The following is a 24,343-nucleotide window of genomic DNA, read 5'->3' as shown; positions in this document are numbered from 1 at the left end:
TGACTGGAACCCTCTCTGGGATCTTTCGACACAACATTTTGATTAAAAATGTGTGGCCTCAAAAATATTTGTCACATGTTCGCCGATTTTTCCATCCACCCAACGCTCTTCCGCAAAAATGGCCCGGGTCAGAGTTTATAGACGCCCTGCAGTTATGCACTTGCTCTACCTAGCCCTGGTATTGCAGACATCTAAGCAATCTAGCAGAAGATCAGATATTGATGTTTGCTTCCGGGCTGCTAGCATTAAACATGCATCTTTTTTTAATGCGTATTCACCTTTTCGTGCCAAAGTTCTTTCCATATTAGAAATCGAACACATATATAAAAAAGCAGATTAATTTGACATTGGGCAAACTTTTGCTCTCAGTGTAGTCATCATCCTCAGAATGGGGCCATATGTATCGTGAATAAGGACTGGAATGCGACTCCATTCTATTTGTAGTATATAACTAACTTTATTGGAAAATGATAGATACAGGAGTTTGCTAAGAATAACAATCTCGCACGCTTTCTAGGAAAGTCAAATAAACTTACGTCTTTGGATGGGAGAATTGCGGACATTTAATTGCTTTTTATAGTATTAAATATATATATCCAATACATAAAAGCTGCTGGAAATGATATCTCTTTATTTTAATTGACTAGTTCATACTCTAAATTTAACGTCTCTATGCTTTGGGAATTCGGATCTATGTTTACTTCAGTACAAGAATAGCCGCCACAAATAGAATGTTCTCTACAACATTTATTATTTTAGTATCATACATTTGGCCTGTAAATAGGTCTTCCATAAATTTACTCAGGAAACTTGCTATATGACCATCGTAAGTATCAATTGTTATGTTATAGTGACTCTTTTCAACTAAAAAGATTTTCTACATCATGGCATACAAGAATCATTTTTTAGTATTAATCCCACGGTTATGCCAGCTAGGCTAAAGGAGACGGTGATAATAAATAATTACTGAAAGGATGAAATTAAGAAAGTGGGAGGAAACTGAAGAACGCCGAGGAAACACACGCATTCGATGTGTGTCCTCCAGTTTGCCTTCTCGTACTTTATTTTCGTTTTTTTTTACAATCTATCCATACAGGCCTCCTTTGTTTATATTTTTTTCATTTATGCTGCGTAATATCCACTACATCCATCATGATACAGTTCCTTCTTTACAATTATTCCAATCAGTGACCTTCCCCATATTCATTACGTATAAAATTGTTATACCTTCGATCTGTGAGTTCTAAAACCCTCTCCTTTGTTTTCTCGCTGCTCTACGCCTTCATGTTCATCTTGTTTTCCATATGCAACATTAAAAATCAACTGACACACTTGAGTTTATAAAACTTGTGCCGGCATCACAAGTACGGTTAAACGACAGAGAAAAGATTGCATAAGTTGCATTGAAAATCAGACTATTGTAGCAAACACCGTCACAAAGCTACTTCAATGTTTTAAAGTTACGAAGAAACACTATGTACTATATGGTTATTTAAGCATCTGCTATCCATAAAAACAGTGCCTGAATTAAAATAGGTTGAACAATTATTCATCCAGCCATATCACACATTTCAAGTCACCAGCGGTCCAAATTGCATGCTATCTAGAGCGACCTTGTGCTTACTTCATATATTCTATAAAGTTACCCAAGAAAGATCTGTCGCTTTTTCTCCCACCACATTCGAACATCGATACATCAACTAAGACGTGTCTAAAACATCTAAAACAGTCCCCATGAGAATCACCGACACTCTGAAACGTCCTCGGAGGCCTTGGATTTTATCGCGGAAGAACGTCGAGGGCCGTAAAGCGGACAAGGTATCAAGTGCTATCGAACATTTACTATAGATTTGGACTAGCGTCCTCTAACATAATATTCCAAGGAATGGAGCAGGTGATAATCGCACGGTGCAAAGTCTGGGAGGTATGGCGGATGCAATTGTGCTTAACATCCAAAACGTACAGTGATGACCCAAGTCGCCCTAGCCATGTAGGGATTAGAGTTGTCCTGTTGTGTAGCTGTTGTCCTGACCCTTTGGCGATTGAGAACTGCTGATTTCACACTTTTGGATTTTTTCTTTAAACAAAGCTCAACTGTTGGTAGTATGTAGTTGCAATGATGCTCTGACAAGCTCTTAGCGTTTCGGATGCACAGTGCCTTGAGTAGCCCACCAAAAACACAAGATAACATTTTTCTGGAGGAGTGCTGGTTAATGCTGTTTTGGAACTGGTTCATGGATTGCTAACCAATGATTACGGCACCGTTGAGCTTCAAACAGGATGCACTTCCCATCACATCTCAACACCCTGTCCACAATGACACATTGCTCAGACAAAACAACAAACTAACACATGTGCCTTATCGCGTTGACTTTCGGCCCGAAGTCAGTACACGTTGGACGCATTGACCCTACTTATAGTGCTTCCCAAGTTGATGGAGGGGCTGCTAAATGGTTTCCGCACTCACATTGAATTGTAGTTCCAGTTTACCACATGTCTGGCTACTGATCGCTTCAATTGCTGCCTGAAGATCTTCGTTATCAACATGTTTTGTTCTTCCGACATGTGGTGCATCTTCGCGTGTTTCGCTACCGTATTTGTACCTCGTAAACAACTGCTGCATTTTCCGCGTTGTACAACATATCCACCGTTATTTCGGTCTGTGAAGGTCCCATGATCACTCTGTATATACGCAAGTTGACGGTGTAACTGAACTACCACAACTAGGTAGTATTTTGGATATACCCACTCCAATAAGTGACATTTGTCTTATCACAATTCTTCGCTTTCAACTTACGATGTGGTAGTCACAACTCCACTAAAAGTAGCAGAACTTTCTTGGTTACTTTTTTCTCGGTGCATCATCAGTTTTTACTCGGTGCATCCTAATGCGTTATGCTCAAGTAATGTAACTTCCAGCGCTCTGTGAATTTCGACGTAATTTCAGGGGAACGTTTACGGAGCTCCTACGTCATTGGCACTGCAGTCGCAAGAAAATTCAGAGTATGAAGCTGTATGACTCCGCTACGACTGGTCCCAAGCCCATGCGGACAAATGCGAGGGACGTTGTCCGTGGTCTGAAATGTATATAATATTATAAAATTGATGGTAAAACACTGTACTTGCTTCAAATTCATATAGCAAAAGGAAACTTGATGTTCAATATCTTGCTTGTCCAAGTTGTTTAGTCCAAATACAATCTGTAACAACATAATGACCTAACTGTTTCCCGATGATTTGATGTAGGTACACAATACTCTTTCAACTGTATCACTCGTTCTCTAAGCGAAAGCCTGAGTACTATGTGAATTTAAGGGAATATATTTGATACCTTTTAACATATATTACACTAACTCTGATTATGATTTTACTTTCACGTGCTGGAAATTGTCTGAAATCAAAGACGATGGAACTCTATATATTAAAATCAGTCCAATATGAAATGCAGCTGAAATAGTGTTGCTTCGTAAATCCAAAATGCTTTCAGCTTTTATATATCTCTCACAAAAGTCACCCGTAATTCAACGAAACTTGTGGATAGATACGTGGAGGACGTTGAGAAAAGTCCTCACTCGTCAGATGTGGCAAATGAAAATATGTTCGCCGTCGTAGGTATTTGAATTTCTTCCTACCTTGTTCGTTTGGCAAAAAAAAAATTACATAACTTTTCACGAGAATAATTCCGCATATGGGGAAAATTCACCTTTTGTAATGCCCGTTGATAACGGAATTGGTATCAGTATTGATTGTAGTTGATGAAAGAGCATGGAATGTGCTAAACAATGTATTTATTTTTAAAATGGAAAGCACGAAAAATGTTTCCTAACATTCCCATATCTATGTACATGGTACAACTTTCCACCAATTGATAGAAAATTTCAGCTTGCTGTTAGAATCTTTAAGCTTCCCTTGTTTATTGACCTTTATACATCTATTTTTATGTACAAAATGTGCATCTGTCTTGAATTACTCAAATAGTTTTTCTTAACTTGAAATTCAAAAATATATCCCGTCATTTAAATCTTCTCTAAAGGTAATCAAGAAAGTTGTGTTGCTTTGTTTATGGAAATATGTGTTCAATTGACCCTCACACCGAGTATTGAACGCAAATAGAGATAAGACGAAGGTCAGTTGTAGGTGTGGTATATTCAACATACTACCTGGATGTAGCAGTTCAGTTAAAAGGTGAACTCCCATATGGACCAAGTGAACGTTCGAATTCCACCAAACTTCATAAGGGCGTCTATACTGTACAAGTTCAAACTGGTATCAAACGTCGCTGCAGCGGGGCGAAGACATGCCAGGCCATTGGTTAAAGTGTCGTGACAACACGGACAGCGCAGTGGTGATTTAACAAGTATAAGTACGGTAGCGAAACACACGAAGACGCAAGATGTGCCGGAAGACCAGCACATGTACAAAATCAATATCTTCAGGCAGCAATTCAGGCGACCAGTGGAAAATATTTGTCAGCCCCTTCAACAACATGGAAAGCACAAATTGGGACTATGCGTCCAACATGATTTGACTCCGGTCCTGAAGTAATGCGAGCAGACATCTGTGTTTACTGTTTCGTCTGAAGAAAGGGTCATTTCTGGACAGGGTGTTGACATATCATTTGAGGTGAATCCTGTGCGAAGCTCCACAGCGTCGTATCATTGGTAAGCATCCCATGAACCTGTTTCAAAACAGATGAAACCAGTACTGCACGAGAAGAAGACTCTCCTGTGTTTTTGATAGATTGTTCTCGGTATCGTGCATCGGGAGCTCGTCAGAGCATCGATGCAATTGTGAACTGTCATCTCAAAACTCAAAACTCTGGGTCATACATTCCCTAATTCAAAAGATGTCCTCCTGTTACAGGACAACGCCAAGCCTCAAGTTGCTATGGTGACCCGCAAAACCAATCTGTTCTCGGAAGAGAAACACTTTTCATCCGCCATACTCTTCGGATATTGAACGATCCAATTATCACTTGTTCGATTCCTTGCACAATCACCTTAAAGTATACCAGTTCAAATCCATACTAGAGGTGCAAAATGCACCTGATGTCACTTTAGCTTTACGGGCCTATCACGATGAAATCCAGGGACTTAGAGAACCGTATCAGAAGGTCATCTAACTGTTTTGTAATATATATGTTCATCTATGTACGTCTTAAGTGACATATTTATCTTAGAAGGTAGTAAATGAAAAAGAGAAAGAACTTTCTTGGTTGCCTTTATAATAATAAATGTCACGGTTGTGGTTGTGTGATGGAAAATCGACTCATCGTTCCTAGAGGGGTATATTCACTTTGAAAATGAATTGGGGTGAAATCAAACTGACTGGGCTGTATTAAACTCCGTGAAGAAATTTTGGCCACAATTCTGTTTCTTCCTTAGGTAAACTAGTGATTGGTTGTCTATTTTAAGGCTAAAGTGTATTCCTATTAAATACTAACGGAACGCCTTCATTCCACCTAACATACCTAATAATTCCTGATCTATTGTTGAGAGACGTTGTTATGCTGGTGTCAAAATTCTCGATTAATAACCAATGGGATATCAATCTTGTAAATAGTCGTCTCCACTATATATGCACTTAATGGCTTAAATTGTAGTCTTAGATGGATCGGTCCATAAATGCAAATTCTTCTTCGGCTTGTAATGACTAAGCGTAAACTTTCAAAACACGTATTGGTGAAAGGAATTCGAATTTACATTTTATGTCTCTTCTTAATAATTCTTGAAACCTTGCGTCAATTTTAGCGAAATTTGGCAAATACTTTCTTACAAAATTACACGGACCGACCAAACCTGTGACGTTGCTCGTCCGTTTCGGGATAAATTGATTTTTAAAGCGATCTAAAAGTCGATTACCAAATTCTGACATCCTATGTTTCCAAGTATTATGCTTTCCTGAAATAAAAGTTGAGATTATCCTACTGACATTCTAAGACCTGATTTCCTAAGACGTTTAAATGTACGATCGAATATCTCAATACGATCGGAGCTATAATGACTTCACTAGTACAATAGATCATCGACGTATCATTGCCTGTCCTTATGATTAATGTTTACACTATTTACTAATACATGAGGTGGACACAATATTGGAAAATACAAACTGACTGGTAGGAAGAAGTCAAAATATGGACGAGAAACTGTGTTAATTTTTTTTAAAGTATGTGGGTGAAAGGTTTAAATTTTCCTACTAATAAATACAATAGTAGTATCCAACAAGGAAAGAAGGTGTTATCATGAACTGGTGGCAATACAAGAGAAAGATGTACCAATTTACTATCTAATAACCTCATATCACCTACCTAACCTCATATCACTTTTCTCAGTCTTTCCGATGTTTTTCTCAGAGCGTATGCGGGTGAATTGTAAGGGGAGCTAGAATGATGTATCACTACTTGCAGAATATCTCATATATTCATGAACTTCTATTTGCAAAACTTCGGCTATTTGATATTTTTAGAAGACGTACCTAACTTAATTGATATCATCCAGCACGACCTTATCTATTTAGATTCTATATAGAAACAAGCACATTCCCAGCACAAATGTATTGTTTTCTCTAGATTCTGTACTTGTTTATCCTCAATTTTCAGTTACGAAGTAAACTATTTTACATTTTTCCAAACGTTCATGTATAAATGTCGTACTCTAGTGCCGTAATAACATCTGTGCGTTAAATATGCAAATCTTCTGAATACCTGGAGACGTATGCAACACAAAAAGTATGAATTGAAACTCTAACATTCGTGGCAACTCTTGATTTGGTTCTAGTACGATTTCTTTATTTGTCCTAGATTTTTTTAGCGGGACGATGAGGTTACATCCATAAAATAACATAGATATCTTCTTTATAACAAATTTAGAACTTCAAGAATCGAAAATAATACATAATTCTTTACCATATGATCCTTACTTACATAAATTTCTACATTCTGAAGATGTAACCCGAACTTAGTTGAAAGACTCTTCCGCTAACATAAACTAGCTTGATGAAATATTATGAAGTCGTTTCCTGTTAGTCTTTCCTGTTAGCCTTAAAATGAACTGAGACACGAAATCTACTGTAAGATGTACTTCCTTTAAAACAAAATTTAAGGATTGCCATGCTTTAGGACTGCAAAATTCTGAGATATGTCGACGCCCTTAGTAGGATGTCAACACATTTTATACTTCTAGCCAACAACAAACATTTTGTTGTATCCTTTCCTATTCTAGAGTTTGTCTACAGAAGTGTTAGATATTTCATTTTTTATCTTTCAAAAACTTGAATTAATTCTTGCTTCATTTTTCTATTATTTTTACACCATTCATTGCACATTACTAACTCGTCTTTCTGTTCATTTGTTGTGTGAATTATTATATTGCAAAAATTCAATACACTTATACATGGATTAACTTAGTTTAAAGTTTGCATTTGAGATAAAGTTGCAATTTGAAGTTTGCGCAGACATTTGAAGTGATTAGTTGGAACTAAATATTGGGTAAAAATATTTTTCTAGTCGTACCATCTGTAGAACCCAGTGATTATCTTGCGACCTTGCATGAGCGGTTTTATGCAACAACCATGTCAACTCACAACGAGTCAGTTTTGGGGAAATCGCAGTTATAGGTTTATCAACCAAAAGGTATTAGAGTATATGCGTTGACTTTTCTCTTCATAAATGGCAGACCGATCGCAAACGGGTTTCCAGGATTTTTTGTTTTTCCTTACATCTGTTCAAACTCTCAGGCAGGGTTAACTCATTTTAAAAAAAATCTTGTGATTTCACTGCTTGTTTTATAGGGTCTAGGTCAAAACCCCCACAGCCAAAACCCCCACACTCAAGAAATGTCAAAACACCCACACAAACGGTCATAACCCCCACACAAATGGACAAATCTCCCAAACGCACGAACGGTCAAAACCCCCACAGCCAAAACCCCCACACTCAAGAAATGTCAAAACGCCCACACGATCGGTCATAACCCCCACACAAATGGACAAATCTCCCAAACGCACGAACGGTCAAAACCCCCACAGCCAAAACCTCCACACTCAAGAAATGTCAAAACGCCCACACAAATGGACAAAACAGCCACACATAGCAACGGTTGTATCGAAATCTTAATCTCTGAAATAACACGTCCTTCTATTTCTGTATTTAAAACTGTCTACTCAATTCCATCAGCATGGCATTTTATTTTCTATCAAAAAATATATATTCTGCATCTAATGGACCAAATTCTTAAGTAAATATTCAAAATAGAAGTACATGTGATAAGCGAAAAAACATATGGTTTACGAATGATATATTGTCTTTTGCTTATACTAGTAGAACAAAATATATGAGTTCATGTATGTATCAGATTCATTTAAAAATGCAGGCAAATATATTTCCAAAAGTCTTAATAAAATGTAGAACGCATGTGTTGGCAACAGAAAAAAGTATTTTAAACAGAGTTTGTATTGAACATTATTGTATCCAGAAAATATGATGTACGCTGAAATTAAGATTTTCTACGTATAATGACTGTCGTAAGTCACACAAAGGGTTATTTAACACAGTAGTCATGACATGATTTCTATAGTTGTGTAGTCCAGACATGGACAATGGAAAAAATGTAAAACTGTGGTTGTTTCATGTTGACACTTAATTCGAAAGCAATCGACGAACGATTTATCCTAGATGGTATTCTAAACTTTGCAGGTAATACTAATATTGTCCTTAAATACCGTTCACTTACAAATCAATATTCTTAATGTCTTGGATGATGGAGACATGTTTAGATCGTAAGATTGAGCCTATATAACATAAATTTTGTGTTACCCTTTGCATAACCATCTAATGAAAAAGAATAATAGAATAGCAAATATGTTTTCATTTATAGTTACAATATAATTTAAAGACATACGAATAATGAAGAATCAAGTATTTGTAATAATCACGGAATTCTCTGATATCAAGCCATACTTTTCAGCATACATTTTAGTATTAACTATAAAATTTGTTAAATATCCTAATTAGTATGGATGTGAAAATTGAGGAAAACTTGAGAAACTGGTCAACTTCTCAGTATATAATATATATAATAATAATCACTATCATTTTTTAATTGTTTAAAATTGTATTAAATATTTCCTGCTTTATTCAGCCACGCTTTAAAATAAACTACAAATTAATAAGGTTTTTATTTTGATTTGAGCTTATGGTCGCTCTAGCAACAAGAATACAATTTAATGAACAGATTAATAAAATTCGAACTATATGAAATATGGCATAGACTAGAATATGGATATCCCAATTCAATGACACACGCACACTGCTCACTACTCTCAAATTAGCACAACCAAATACTTTTAGAATCAAGGTAGAAATAAGAATTTCTTCCCAAACTTGCTTCATGTATATAAACTTCACTTTATTTTATGTGATTTGAAAACTAGAGAACAAACTATTCACGATTACTTTGATTGAAACTGGACACATAACAAAATGCATAATACACAAACAAAATGTATAATGCATAATAATACATAAAAATTGTTTAAACACACACAAACTGATTTTATTTGATTTATTTCTATTTTAATTATTTAACTAAACCGTATACATTAATATGAAAATAGCAGTATATGCGCGCGACATATCTAAAGTTACTTGTGATTCTTACGTGGACATGATTCCCAGGGAACACATCTGCCATTAAGACGCGCATAACCATCCTTGCAGAGGCAACCGTTGATATCAGGCATGCACCCCTTTATTCTTCTATCGCAATATCTTTCACAGCGGCGTTCAAAAGAAGCAGGAATTTCCACTATTGAGCATGCTGCAATGTAATAAATATTATATATATATATATATATATATATATATATATATATATGACATAATAAATAATGTATTATTTTATAATTCGTTTTCTCAGCTCTTTGTTCAAGGATCAACATTTCTTTCTTCCTTGTACAACTCTATTTTGCCATACTTACCCTTGCTTTTATTTCAGTTTCGCACGTCATATCATCATTAATACGACTTCCAGTGTTCCGATAACTAGTCACTGGTCACTATTTCCTCACCGCGTAACCCTATATTTGAAACCAATGTGTATATTCTAACTGCAATGGTTTGTGTCTTCAACATTAGAAGCTTACAAATTCTGCCTTTGGTAGACTAAATACTTTCAATGATACTCAAATGAGAAGTGCATGCGAAAAGCGGACCAATATATTCGTATGTAACATGATGTATATTCATTGCCACATGTTACATGAGAGATATATTTACAAGTTAATATATAAGAAGAAAATGGAAACCCCATAACAAGAAAAACAGTGATTTTTCCCAGAATTTGCATTTGCGAAGCGTGCACAGAAGTTACATAGATATGGAATTTGCAGACTTTTTTCCTAATAAGTTTGACCTTTTTACGGTACAGATAGTATTATATAATGGTTACTTTACATTGATTTTTGTGTTGCTTGTAATCACCATTTAGGAGCTGGAAAAATAATAATACTGTAGTTGATTTTTTCATGTTTATACTTAACTAAATCACAGTCAGCTAACTCATTTCTGTTAATTGCTATTGTAAACTTAATATGCATTATTGATATTACATTAAATATTACTCATAGCTGAATGATTATTTTATGGCTTTTGGTGGAGGAGGTTATTTTCAATCTAAAAAGTAGCTCTTATTATATGTTAAGTATATCATAATCATCTAATGTCAAATGAAAACTAGATATACCAATAATTAATGAATAGTGATTTTTACTCGTTTAAAGTTAAAAATAATTGTAAAAGTATATGAATAAAGAAGAAAATAATATTTGTAAAGTACACGAAAATATCGAACGTAAAAGACTGTATGTTTAGCACTTCGCTATCGAAGACGCAACAGTCTTTATAAATATAAGATTTCAATTAAATAATTTTCGAAATCTTACGATTATTGTCATCCAAATTCTTTTGCTGGAACTGCCTTGCAGGAGGAATGGGCTGCCCTCCCTCCTGATACCTATCAGCAACTGGTGGAAAGCCTTCTTCGGAGGATACATGTTGCGATCCATGCCAAAGGAGGCCCTACCCTATATTAGGTACATCAGCATTTGCTTCCTTCTAAAAGTTGTGAAGTGACCGGTGATTATTTTTATATATATATATATATATATATATATATATATATATATATATATATATATATATATATATATATATATATATATATATATATACTGGGTGTCCAGAACTATCTTTACAATTGAGGGGGTAAGAGCAACAGTGGTCTAATCCACATTTCAAAGAAATTACAAGTCAACTTAAACTTTAACGCATGTGGTTTTCTGCACAATATATATATGTACAATGTATAACACATTCAACTACTTGTAGTTGCTTTTGGTATATTGTACAAAAAGCTCATGTGTTTAACTTTAACTTGATTTTTCTCCATATTTAGAAAATGTGGCTTAGATCACTGTTGTGCTCACCTCGTCCATTTCGAACGTTAATATCTTCGTAACAGAAAATATTTTACATTCTGTTTTTATCGATAAATAGGGTAATTCATAACTTTTTCTTCAATCCAATTTATCTTTTTTGGTTATAAAGTTCTAAGTGAGCATGTGGATTGCCCAGGAGAAAGCACACTGTTTGGCATTGTGAATAGAGACCACATCGGACACACAAGTCCAACGGAACTTCCGTACTCGATTTCACGGGAATCTCCCATCCAGACCCACAATATTAGTTTCACGACAACAGATTCTGCGTGTCATAAGAAAATAGACGGACGACCAAGCACGCGAGATGAACGAGTTCAGCACGTACGTACAGCTTACGTGGGCAGTCCGAAAATATAAATTTGTTCGGCAGCTAGAGAACTACAAATAGTCAGGTCCACCGTACACATTGTGCTTTACAAAGGTCTACACGTATAAGGCGCCGTTGTTGCAGGAATTGTTACCAACAGACAAACCTAAACTGATTGAGTTTGCAACAAAAATGTTATAACGTATCGGTGAAGATGCAGGGTTTTTAGAACATTACTTGCGTCGGGCAAGTTAAACCGTCATAACCTACAAATCTAGGGTTCAGAAAACCCTCACGAAACACAGGAACTTGGCGGAGAGAGCCCAACGATTAATCTGTAATGGTCTAATGCACAAGAAAAACATTGGGACTTTTTTCTTCGTGTAGACAACAATGACTGGTGTCGCCTGTCTAGACATGCTTCAGTCTTGTACATTTTACGTATTTTACGTACTTAGCTCATTAAAATAGACTACAGGTTGACACTATATATATTGATATGTCAAAGGCTTTCGATTCTAGAAAACATGTACTTCTAGTTCGTAAATTATCCAATGTTGGTCTATCTTCTCAGTATATTCGGTAGTTCCAAAGTTCTTTATCAAACAGAGAACATAGAGTGAAAATTGGTCATGTAACTTCCAGTATTGGCTGTATAAAGAATGGTATACCTCAGGGATCTCCTTTAGGACCACTTCTTCTTTCAGCATTTATTAATGACCTGACGAAAAAGGTTAAATTCTCAAATAGACTATTATATGCTGATGACTTGAAATTATTTAGAATAGTGAATAGCGAATACGATAACTACTTACTCCAAAAAGACTTGGATAGTACTAGTATATGGTGTAAAAATAATCTATTGAAAATAAACTGTAATAAAACTAAGGTTATTTCATATACCAACAAGACACAATACTATGTTAGCAAATATGTCATAGATGGAATATCCCTGCATAACGTTGAAAGGATTAAAGATTTAGACATAACATTTTACATTAATATGAAATTCAGCTATCATATTAATGACATAGTACATAGAACACGAAAGACTATAGGGTTTGTATTTAGACAATGGCCTGAGTTTAAAAATGCAAACACATATGTCTATATATTTAAGGTACTTGTAAGACCCAGATTAGAATTTGGTGCAATTATATGGAATAATATAACCACAACATTATGTAGCAAAATTGAATCGGTTCAAAAATGTTTCATTAGGCTATTGTGTAGAAATAAGAGAAAATATTACTACTCTCATAGTTATGATTACTGGAACGAATACTGGGGGTTGCAAGCATTACAAGTAAATAAAAAAATGATAAAGAAAAACTTTATTCAGAAAATTTTAGATAATAGATATAGTAGCGAATACTGCCTACATAATATAGGTATAGGGGTACGAACATACAATCTTAGAAAAACATCGGAAATGGTTCCCATGAATAAAAATTCTATAATCCTAAGAAAACTGACAAGTTCTTTTAATATATTATCGGGATAATTGTATTTATTAAACAGACGTATAGATTTTATTAGGTATGTATATTATATATAGTATATCTGTATGCATGACGGTATCCTTTTTTAAGGACTATTTGAAGAAAATTGACTAACTATTTTAATGAATAATGAAGTAATTATGTTTATCCAGACAAGATACAAGTCATAAAATTATGTATATATTATAAAATAGACAATGCCCTCCTATCGTCGAAATAAATGTATTGTTAATATTAAAAAGAATGTAAGATGTGTGTTATAACCCTTAGTTCTATAACTAAGTGCTGGATTTTTGCTATCTGGCTGTTCAAGGCACTAAAATATATATTATTATTATTAATGAAGTGTGATGAAGTTAATGGTTGAGCCTGTTCCACGCGGCCCCTCCCTAGTTGGCATTGTACTGGACAAACGCCGTGCATGTGTAGGTTATTTCCGGGTTCCGCTTCTTACCACTTTGTTCATTCCAGTACTTCTTTGATTCTCATCACAGAGGTCTTCGTTAGCTGAGAAGGCAAAACCATTACTTAAAAACAAATTTTCAGAGGCCTCTTGAGAGCTCAGTAGCTCTATTTTCTGCATGTAATTTGCGTTTAAACTTTTTGTTTAACATTAAAGTAGTTGTAGGGACATATCAAGAGATTAAGTCTTGATTGTGCGGACAATTTTATTCAACTCAGACTATTTTGTTATCTTTTGTCTAGCGCTAGGGGCGATTTTACAGATGTTAATACGATCTGTCCTCATACGAAATATGTCTTGTATATTATTATTATTATTATTATTATTATTATTATTATTAATAATAATAATAATATTAATAATAATAATAATAATAATAATAATAATAATAATAATAATAATAATAATAATAATAATAATAATAATAATAATAATAATAATAACAATACTGAAGATTTGAGTCCTCAATCTTATGCCCTATTCCAATGCAAATAAGCATACTGAAGTTGATAGGAAAAAGGAAAAGGAATTAGTATGGACCCTCTTTAAGAGATCCTTTTTGCCTTTTTGATGTTTAATGTCTGCAAGGAAAAGAGGAGGAAAAGAGGGTGTCAGAGCCTGGAAACATGAAAATTGAAATTTCAAATGCCTTAACAGAAACCAACTAGGATTTATCTTCATCACCATAAATAGTAATGCCCTTGTTTGTGTAAAAGTCTTTGGCTTTTGTTTGAGTTATATTGGTATTTTTAGAAAATATACATAGAAGTGTAAAAAAACAATAGTTCCTATTTAGAATTTTTTTGCAGGAAGGACACATGGAACTTGTTGCAAATGGCAAACAAAAATATTATTACTGTATCTAGTAAAAATGGAAAGGTAGGAACAATTTCACATTGAAACAATAATGTTTCAGACACATTTATGAATCAAACTAGGCCTAAGGATGACACTTTTTTATTCGTAAATTGTTTGGTGAACATATTATACGTTATTAAACAGTACGAATCAACTTGCAGACATTTGAGGCCATATTAGTATTTTTCCTGTGAAGACAGTAGTTTCAACGCTAAGTTGTAAGACGGAGGGAAATTGAATATTTTCCATGTTATTATGCATCCGAAATATCAACATTGTAAATCATAAAAGTTCCCTTAATTACGTCAGCGGGAATTGAACCCGGAATTCTTAAATTACGAACTTAGTGCTCCCACCACTACCCTAAGGCTGTTGTGTTATGTAAGAATCAAGAACCACTCGTATATGTATCAACTTACCCACGTTTACGATTCCAATTTCTGTTAACGATGAAACACTGATTTCTGTTGGGATAAAATACTATACCTCAGAGAATTCAAATTTATATTTAAAAGAATTTACTAGAAAATACATACAAACACGCAAAGATATGAAGAAAGAAGTGGTCTTAAGAGTACTCTTAAACAAACCCTTAACTGGAACCTAGTTTCTCAGACAACTTTTTTGTTTTGATTCACTGAACGTATCTCCGTAACTTCTCTCTATTATACTCGGTTACACTCGTTTTACAGTTATTTCCAATTACCTTGAAGCACAGGGACACGAACACAAACACAACGAGGATATTTAAAATGTAAAGGTTCTCTAAACTTGAATCGAAACCGAGACCTCGCCTACTGTACTATTTGATGACTGAGGTTCATTCTTCGTTTCCAAAACAGGAAAGCTTGAGACGAATATCATTGTGCTCGTGGGTTTTATAGAGACACCTCCTTTGCACACAGTTTTTGATTCCATCAATTTATCCACCATAGCTCACTCGCTTTGATCATAATATTCCGCAACATAACAGGCATAATCACAGGTCATTAACACGTTAATTGCCGGCTGAAATAAGCTCGTTGGGCCCCAGGCGCCATTGATGCAGTATTATTCAACTCTCAATGAAATATTCCCTGGTTGCTATCATCCTCCTCCTAATGTTAGTAAGCAAAACAATTTTCACAGGCCATTAATTTCGGTATACTTTCGTGTTGGTCCCAAAGCACGAATAAGTAGCTTTAGTTGTGAGCCAACGGCTGGGAATAGAGTCATAAACTCAATATTATAATGTTGGTCCCATCGGACCAACGCAGCGTAGTAGGAAAGTTCACTGTTGGGCCCATCGGGCAAACACGGCAGCCAACGTATTAAACGGAAAGATTTAATTTCTTTTCATTTTCAAACGTTTAACCCAATCCAATCCGAACCGAATAACAGCTTTATTTTCTATTGTGTATTAACGCGCTCTAACAAAAGTATGTAGAGAAATAAACATGGCAAATCGTAATTCCGTTCAAAAGTGAAAGAGCAAATTCATAATATCTTAACTAAACTCGAAACATTCACACATCTTTCGGAAAACGTCTAGTAACTACGTTGTAGTTTAGGCAACTACTACCAAAAAGCGCCAATCCAAGTTTTGACGAAATTGATATATATATATATATATCGCTTGTCATATGTTTGATCTAAAATGATTCCATAATTTTGCTAAAAAGCTCAATATTTCATACTAAAAAACTGGCTCAAATATCTGACTTTGTACTGCACATTTTGCGAGGCTACAAGAAATTAACGAAACTTATGTGGCGAATTTTGAAACTAGGCGCGTAAGTTGATGCTACTATTGTCTCTTGATAACAATTGCCAAGATAAGGCAAATGTTCGTATAGACAAAATCTGGGTGCACAAATGTTTCCTTTCGGTGTTATAGCTTGCCGAAAATATGAAAAAAAAAGAGTAACTTAACAGGTTTATATTTTCGAAAGCATCGGACCTACCGAGGTCGGGTCAGACTTCACTTAGGAACTGCTATATGTCGTATGCAAATATCCAAGCTTCGCAAACCTACGTTACTTCCGTAACAATTTTTGTAGACATAGTTGGTGAGTGTTTTGAATTATATTATCGCAGCCACTCTCCCTTTAGAAAATTGTTTTGTGAGTATCTGAGGGTACTCAAAAATTGATTTTTTAATACAACACATGCCAGCTCCTAAGTGAAGTCTTGGCTCAAGTACGATAGCTGTCATATATGGGGGGAAATAGAGGACTATAGGGGTTTAATCTCAAAAGTTGGACTACGTAAGGGCAGTTGATTTCACGAGACAATAGCAACTTCAACTAACATCATAATGTGCCAGATACATTTCGCTTATTTTCGAGTAATCTCGCAAAACTTGCAGTGAAGCTCCATATACACGCGTACAAAGTCCCATACTTGAACAAGTTTTATAATATCAAATATAAAATTTCTAAACAAAATTATCTTCCAATGGAATTCCTGTGGATCACACTTATAAAAATCAATATATAACTATATTTCGATAAAAAAAAAAGTAATTGGCGGATTTTGATATTAGTTGCCTGAACTACAACGTAGGTACTAGGCGTATTCGAAAACCTGGTTAACTGCTTTGGATTCGGTTTAAGGTTGAAACATAACTCATGCGTTTATTTGAGAAACCGAGCCGTAATTTAGTTCAGTTTTATTTGAAAACAGACATTTTTTCAGAATATCAGAAACATTGTGGAAAAGTTCCAAACGATTTGTAATAGTTTCGTATTAGGGTAATGTATTAATCATCAACTGTTTCACTTTTAAATTGAATTACGATTGTCTGTGCTTTTCTCTTTATGTATCATCTTTGCACTTAAAATCCCACGATTATGCCTGTTAGGTTTAGGAAGACCATGATTAAGGCAAGTCAATTTTGATGAACGAGTTAGCGGAATGAGAAAGTGGAATTGTCCTGAGAAATCCCACGAGCACGAAGTTGACCGTCTGAAGCTTACTTCCAAAAGGTTGATGGAGTATGATTCAGATTATATATATTGAAACCCAGATGAGTATGACATTTTAGATAATGATGAAAGAGTTACTCCTCATTTCGTTAATTTTGGTATTGCTATTAGTATGTTAAATCATTTATTTGAAAAGACTATTAACCAAGGTAACGAACGTCTTATACAAACTATTATTCAGAAGTATATTATGAACTTGTCAGATGAAACATTAGGATCACTAACACATAAGGAATGATCTTATATGCGTATTACTGAAAATGCTAGAGAAGATTTCATTCTTAAATACAAACATAAGATCACTTGAGAAGACATAACGTACAATAGCTTATCTGAAGGTTTCATAAGAGAGTTTGCAGATAGAGTTAACTGGTTAGCTATAACTTGCAGTGACTTAACCGAAGATTTCATAAGACAGTTTGCTGAGAACGTTGATTGGGGGAATATATCAAACAAAAAATATTAGAAGATTTTATCCGGGAGTTTGCCGATAGAGTTAATTGTGATAAGAGACGATATATCATTGTTTAAAACTTTAACTGAGAGCTTTATAAGAGATTATGCTGATAGAGTATGTTGGATAGGAATTTCTTCAAGACAACGTTTATCATAAGCTTTTGTTTTAGAATTTAAAAATAAGATTTCTAACAAAGCTTTTATTTCTATATAGCCATTATTTTATTAGTGTACCTAATGATCCGAAACCTCCAGAAAGTCTTTCGCTTTCGTTATCAAATTCTGTAACTACTGTGATTGGTAATGATTCATACTTTATTAAAACGAACTGGGCAAACCTTTGAAATCTTTGAAGAACAGTTTCATCATAAGGAAAGAAATTGAAATATCTAAGATTCTCGTTAAATGAAAATAGGTCACGGATAGATAATATTATTGATGTTCTTTTCTTAATTACCACCACGACTTATCCGTAATATCCACTGTCTATAACACCCACACACACATCCATACCTTCTCTTAAACTCTAACTTGATGTAAAAGAAAAATAGAGATCACATTTTAATATTTTACCATAACTCTATTCACTACAGTATTTGCATTTAAACAAACAACTTTGAGATACATAATCTGATACTAACGTTTATGAGATAATTCATAAAAAAATATTTTTATAATAGGATTGTGGAAAAAAAGCTGGCTAGTTTTAGAGTTAGCGTATTTTCAACTTAGTGCCTTGTCAAAATATTCAAACACACAGTAACCAATCATACAAATAATTGATTTCTTGAACTAGATAGTGGTGTCCACAACTCATTACCATTACCTTTACGGATATCTAGTTCTTGTTTCATTAGGTTAAATATCTCTAACACTGTTATGGTCTCTAAATTTTTCGTAAATGATCTCGAGGTTTCGATATTTCTCACACGCTTCCATAAGATATATGTACAAAATACTCTTATGACATTTGATAGCATTATAAGGGAAAGGATCCGTAAGTTTCTTCTTTTTGTATATGATCAGACAGTTATCTTTTGAACAGTCATTAGTATATTGTGCTGCGATTTTTTTTAAATCATTGATTTGAATCGTTATTTCTTCAATTGATTGTCCGATTTCTTCTTCTCTTGAAACTAACTTTTCGACGGTTTCTTGACATTGGTTAAAATCTTGAGTGAAATAATCTTCAATATTATCATAACACTTTTCATGGACTTCATCATAACACTGATACCAACAAAGCAATAGAGACAAATACTTTTCTGTATGCACATATCCCGGAAACTAATAGATATTTCTTATTTCTACCTTTTGTTTGTATGTAATACGTTGAATTTACCTGGCTAATTGTAGAGTCAGATATGTTTTTTTACTCCTGTGTCTCTTTATTTTTCAACTAGTTACCGATTCGTTTGCTGCATATTGGCACAAATTAGTAGCGTTAAAGTATCCAGTACTCTTATCTATGATCAATTTGTAATCACCAAACAAATCGTACCAATACTTATCTTTAACTTGTTTGTAGCAAATATCATTTAGACTGTCAGTTATCCATAGTACTCATATTTAATATACAGAAGATGTTTTATTTAATTGTATAATTGAAGTCACATCCGTAGTATTCTTTTATAAATTATAATCATAAAAAAGACAAAACGTACTAAACTTAAACTACAACATTATCTCTATCTATCCAACTGTTATGGGCAGTGACGTATTTACGATTTTGTTTCGGGGGGCTTTGCTAACTTTCGTGGGGGGCTTTGCCTGAAAATGCGAAAATTCTGCAAACTATGAAATATGCTTTACTTTAGTACGTAAGATTTCGGGGGACTTAAGCCCGAAGGCCCCTCCATAAATACTACACTGATTATGGGAATCATCAAACCCTAACAATTTGTCATATTCTTTATTACCCTTCTTACGAAATACTTTTTCAGCAATGTACTCATCTTTATATTTACTTTTTAATAATTCTTCCTCATAAAACACCCCTTGTATCATGGCGGACATAAGTCTTTGACCAGGTAATGGTACACTTATTAGAAACAAATGCAGAGTATGAGGATGAAATCTGTCATATCTTTAGTTTCGTATGGAGAAGAAATAACCTTGTTAACAAAAAGTTTAAGAACAACTCAAGTTATTAATATAAACTTTGCCGAAGATTATTAACACTAGAAGGACCAAAATTGTTACCCCCCCTAGAAGTACCGAGCCGTCATTTTGACGGCTATTTAATTTCAAGAGATGTATATAATTTTTCTTTATATTTCTCATATTTTAGCTTGAATTTAATCTGTTTCATCGACTAGCTTATGTTTTACGTAAGTTTTTCCCGTGATATAATACAGGGTGATCCACTAAACCCCTTCACTATATTAAATATAATATTAATATCGGAAGTTCGCCCACAGGACAGTGACATGAAAAGTTAAAATAAAGGAATAATATTTATATTCCTATGTATGAAATCCTTTTCATACTAGTCACGTGATCACCCTACCTGTCCTGTGACATTGGCTGGGCTACTTTTCTTTAGCCAAATGAACCAGTATAATGAACCAAAATAATTAGTTTTATATCGAACTTTTGTTTACATGGAAGTGAATTTACATTTTCAATACATTTTTCTTTCAACTTGTATGCACTGAACTCAAGACAGCAATACTGTCCTCGCGCTTACATTTGTGTACTGTGAGTGGATTTCCTGATTGCAATCCATAAACGTTTCTAGTGAACATATCCGTTTCTTCCTGTTTTAAGCACCTTTTGGGAAGTTCTCTTTTATTTGGACGCAGACTACCAATCAAGGTCACCTGTTTCTTTTTCATAGATTCATCTCATTTTTAACCTGTAAGAAAAGTTATCGCAAGTAACATTCAGTCCGCTGTTACTGAGAAAAGGATCCATCGTTTTCAGAACAATATATTCGCCTAAATGTGAGTCCCGACGTCGTTCTTAGTCGTTTCCCAGGTAGGGAAAGACTTTTAGTTCATACCGTAACTTTACAACTGCAAACAATCAAACTTGAATCCAAATTTTACATTACATGAATTTGCATCTCATCTTAGTAGAGAATAACTGTTCATCTACACAAACACTGTCGTGGGATTTATAGTGCCTGATACAATTTTCAATGAATAAGTTCTACACAGATGAAGTTTGCTTTTGGCCTTGAAGAGCTAGGACATTTTTCATCAAATCAAAGATACTTCATTATTTCAAGAAATACCTTTCTTTCCATAATCTTTCTGAAAACACTGGTCCACAGCTCACGTTCTATAGTTCCTTTACGGGTATATCTGAAGCTACACGAAATATCAATATTGCTAGAAATGAAACGAGTTCTGCAATTGACAGTAGCCAAACAGAATCTTGACGCTGTCTGAGCTTCAACAACGGTGCATTTCAGAATGTTTTTCAACATTGTTTCGTCTATGAACAGGCGAAAAACACTACCAAATTCACCATCTTCAATATGATGTACTGCATACTATAACAAACAGGTTTCTCGCGAAGGATGTCGTGTGAGGCAGTACGCCCAGCTTTGTTCTGTCTGTCCACTTTACTCCAACGTGCCCCGTGAGCTGCTCTAAAAATATTTGATCGATTACTTCTTGATACTTCTGTATCTGTTTCCTTCCTCTTATCCGAAGAAGTAGCTTGAGACACTGCATTCTCGCTACTACTGTTGTCTTCATCGAAGCAGTCTCCCTGTTGTTCTTCCAACCGAAATTCATTTTCACTCAAATCTTAGAAAGCACGCAACATTTTATCAGGTCTCATCTTGCTTTTGTAATTATTCATATGTATTTTCAAGAAAACATTTATTTCTACAGAGAACAATGTTGCCAACGAGATACGAACATAATTGAAGAAGAATATCATTCAAAGAAGTGACATATATATACTTTTCCGTACAGCCTTGAAAAGCAGAAAAAAAAACATATCAAATAGCAAACTCGTTGGAAAAAGATTATGTAAAATATTTCAAAATGTATTATTTCCAACAGACATGCCACCATGTAGCGTACAACCTATAAAACTGTCCACATCAACAACAAAATATAAATTTTTTAAATCAGGCAGTCAAATTGATGGTCTGGTCCTTCTAGGGGTATACAACAAAAATATGTATTTATTTAAAATAGACACACAACGTTTATATACTATATCAAACCACTCTTTAAAATAATAAAAGTCCTAAAGTATGGTCGCGTAAGTCAAAGAAATCTATGAGATATAGAAAATTGTTTTACGTGATGCCGTCAAAATGACGGCTTGGTCCTTCTAGTGTTAACTTATATCACCATAAAAGAAATACGAAATACGTTTGAGGAGAACAAAATGAAGCGCTTGGAGGAGAAAGGTGTTATGCAACAAATTGAATAACTAACTAACTAACTATATGGCCTATGGAACCCGGAGGTTCAGTGCCGCCTTCACAAAAGCTCTCCACTGACTTCTATCCTTAGCTAATTGCATCCAGTTTCTACTTTGTGTTCCTATCTCTGCGAGATCCATCTTAATATTGTCCTCCCATCTGCGCCTAGGTCTTCCTAATAGTCGTTTTCCTATGGGTCTACCACTCAAGACTTTGAAAGCGTTTCTACTTTCTTCCATTCTAGCTACATGACCTGCCCACCTAAGCCTCCTAGACTTGACGACCCTAACAATGTTGGGTAAACCGTATAAACTATGTAGTTCCTCGTTATGAAGCTTCCGCCATTCCCCATTCTCGTTCCTCTTGGGTCCGAATATTCTTCTCAGGATCTTGTTCTCAAATACTTTCAGTCTATGTTCTTCTCTCAGAGTAAGCGACCATGTTTCACAACCATACAGAACAACAGGCATGATTATCGTTTTATATATTTTAAGCTTCAAATTCCTGGACAGAATTCGCGACGACAAGAGATTTTGAACCGAATAGTAACAAGAATTCCCTGCTTTTAGTCGACATTTAATTCCTTCGTGAATATGATTCTCGTCTGTTAATATTGATCCTAAATATTTGAAAGTATCCACTTTATCAAAAGCATTATTTAATATTTTAACTCCTCCACAATTTGCCGTATTACGGTCCCGACGCACTTCCATGTATTTAGTTTTCTGCATTTACTTCCAAACCCATGTCCCTGCAAGCGTTTAATAAGATCTCTGCATTTATTTCTACTGTTCTCCTATCACCCCTATTAAATTTACATCATCAGCATATGCCATAACCTGGTGAATTCCGTTCAACTCTAGGCCCTGGTTGCTATCTTTGATTTTCCTTATGGCGTATTCCAGCACAAAGTTAAATAATAATGGCGACAACGCATCTCCTTGTTTCAGGCCATTTTCGACGTGGAAGCTCGTCGACAAAAATTTTCCTACCCGGACTTTACTTTGGGATTCATTTAAACATATTTTAATTAATCTAGTTACCTTTCTCGGTATTCCAAGTTCTGTAAGAACGTTGTATAATGTTTCTCTCCTAACCGAGTCGTAAGCCTTTCTAAAATCAATAAATAGTTGATGTACCGGGGTATTGTATTCCCACTTCTTTTCGAGTATTTGGCGAATGGTAGATATTTGGTCGATAGTTGATCGATTTCGTCTAAATCCGCACTGATAATCTCCAATAATTTCATCTGCGTATGGGGTCAATCTTGCTAACAGAATATTTGAAAGGATTTTATAGGATGTTGACAGAAGAGAAATGCCTCGATAATTATTACAGTCAGTTTTGTCGCCTTTCTTGTGAATTGGAACAATGATTGATTCTTTCCACTCTTGATGCAATTCTTCTTTGTTCCAGATAAGGAGAATGAGTTTGTGTATCTTGTTCCACAAGTTTTCGCCTCCAGCTAAAATTAACTCAGCCGGAATTTCATCTACACCCGGAGATTTGTGTTTCTTCAATTTCTTTATAGCGGCTTCCACTTCTATTCGATTGGGTTCTGGAATATACGGTTCTGCGGTGTGTATCTCCTTTTCTCCACGCACATTAGTTTTTGGCTGCGTGTTCAGCAAATCGTCAAAGAAATCTTTCCATCTATTTAAGAGGCTATCCGTATCGGTGAGAACTGTTCCGTCAGATTTCTTTAATATATAAGCACGAGGTTGATAGCCTTTCTTAAATTCGCTGATCCCCTTATACATGTCCCGAATATTTTTATTTTTACTATTATCTTCACGTTCCTTAATTTTACTTTCAAAAAATCCCGTTTCTTTGTTCTAAAAGTTTTGGAAGTTTCCCGCCTGTTATCTGCTAAATTTTGTGTAGTTGTTTCAAATTGAATATGAC

General features: G+C 34.8%; 1 protein-coding gene across 1 annotated transcript in view; it reads right to left on the bottom strand.

Annotated features, from left to right (window-relative positions):
* Window positions 1-24,343, bottom strand: part of LOC145693916 (SCO-spondin-like) — a 131,963-nt gene that overhangs the window by 62,185 nt on the left and 45,435 nt on the right. The window contains exon 3 of the mRNA XM_081770077.1: window positions 9,657-9,815. Within this exon, the coding sequence (XP_081626203.1) occupies window positions 9,657-9,815 (159 nt within the window). The remainder of the gene's footprint in view (window positions 1-9,656; window positions 9,816-24,343) is intronic.

Source organism: Thermobia domestica, chromosome 9, assembly GCF_964235325.1.
Source record: "Thermobia domestica chromosome 9, izTheDome1.hap1.1, whole genome shotgun sequence".
Classification (NCBI taxonomy): Eukaryota; Metazoa; Arthropoda; class Insecta; order Zygentoma; family Lepismatidae; genus Thermobia; species Thermobia domestica.
The sequence above is the reverse complement of the archived record's forward strand: the minus strand, read 5'-3'. Positions and strand labels throughout refer to the sequence as shown.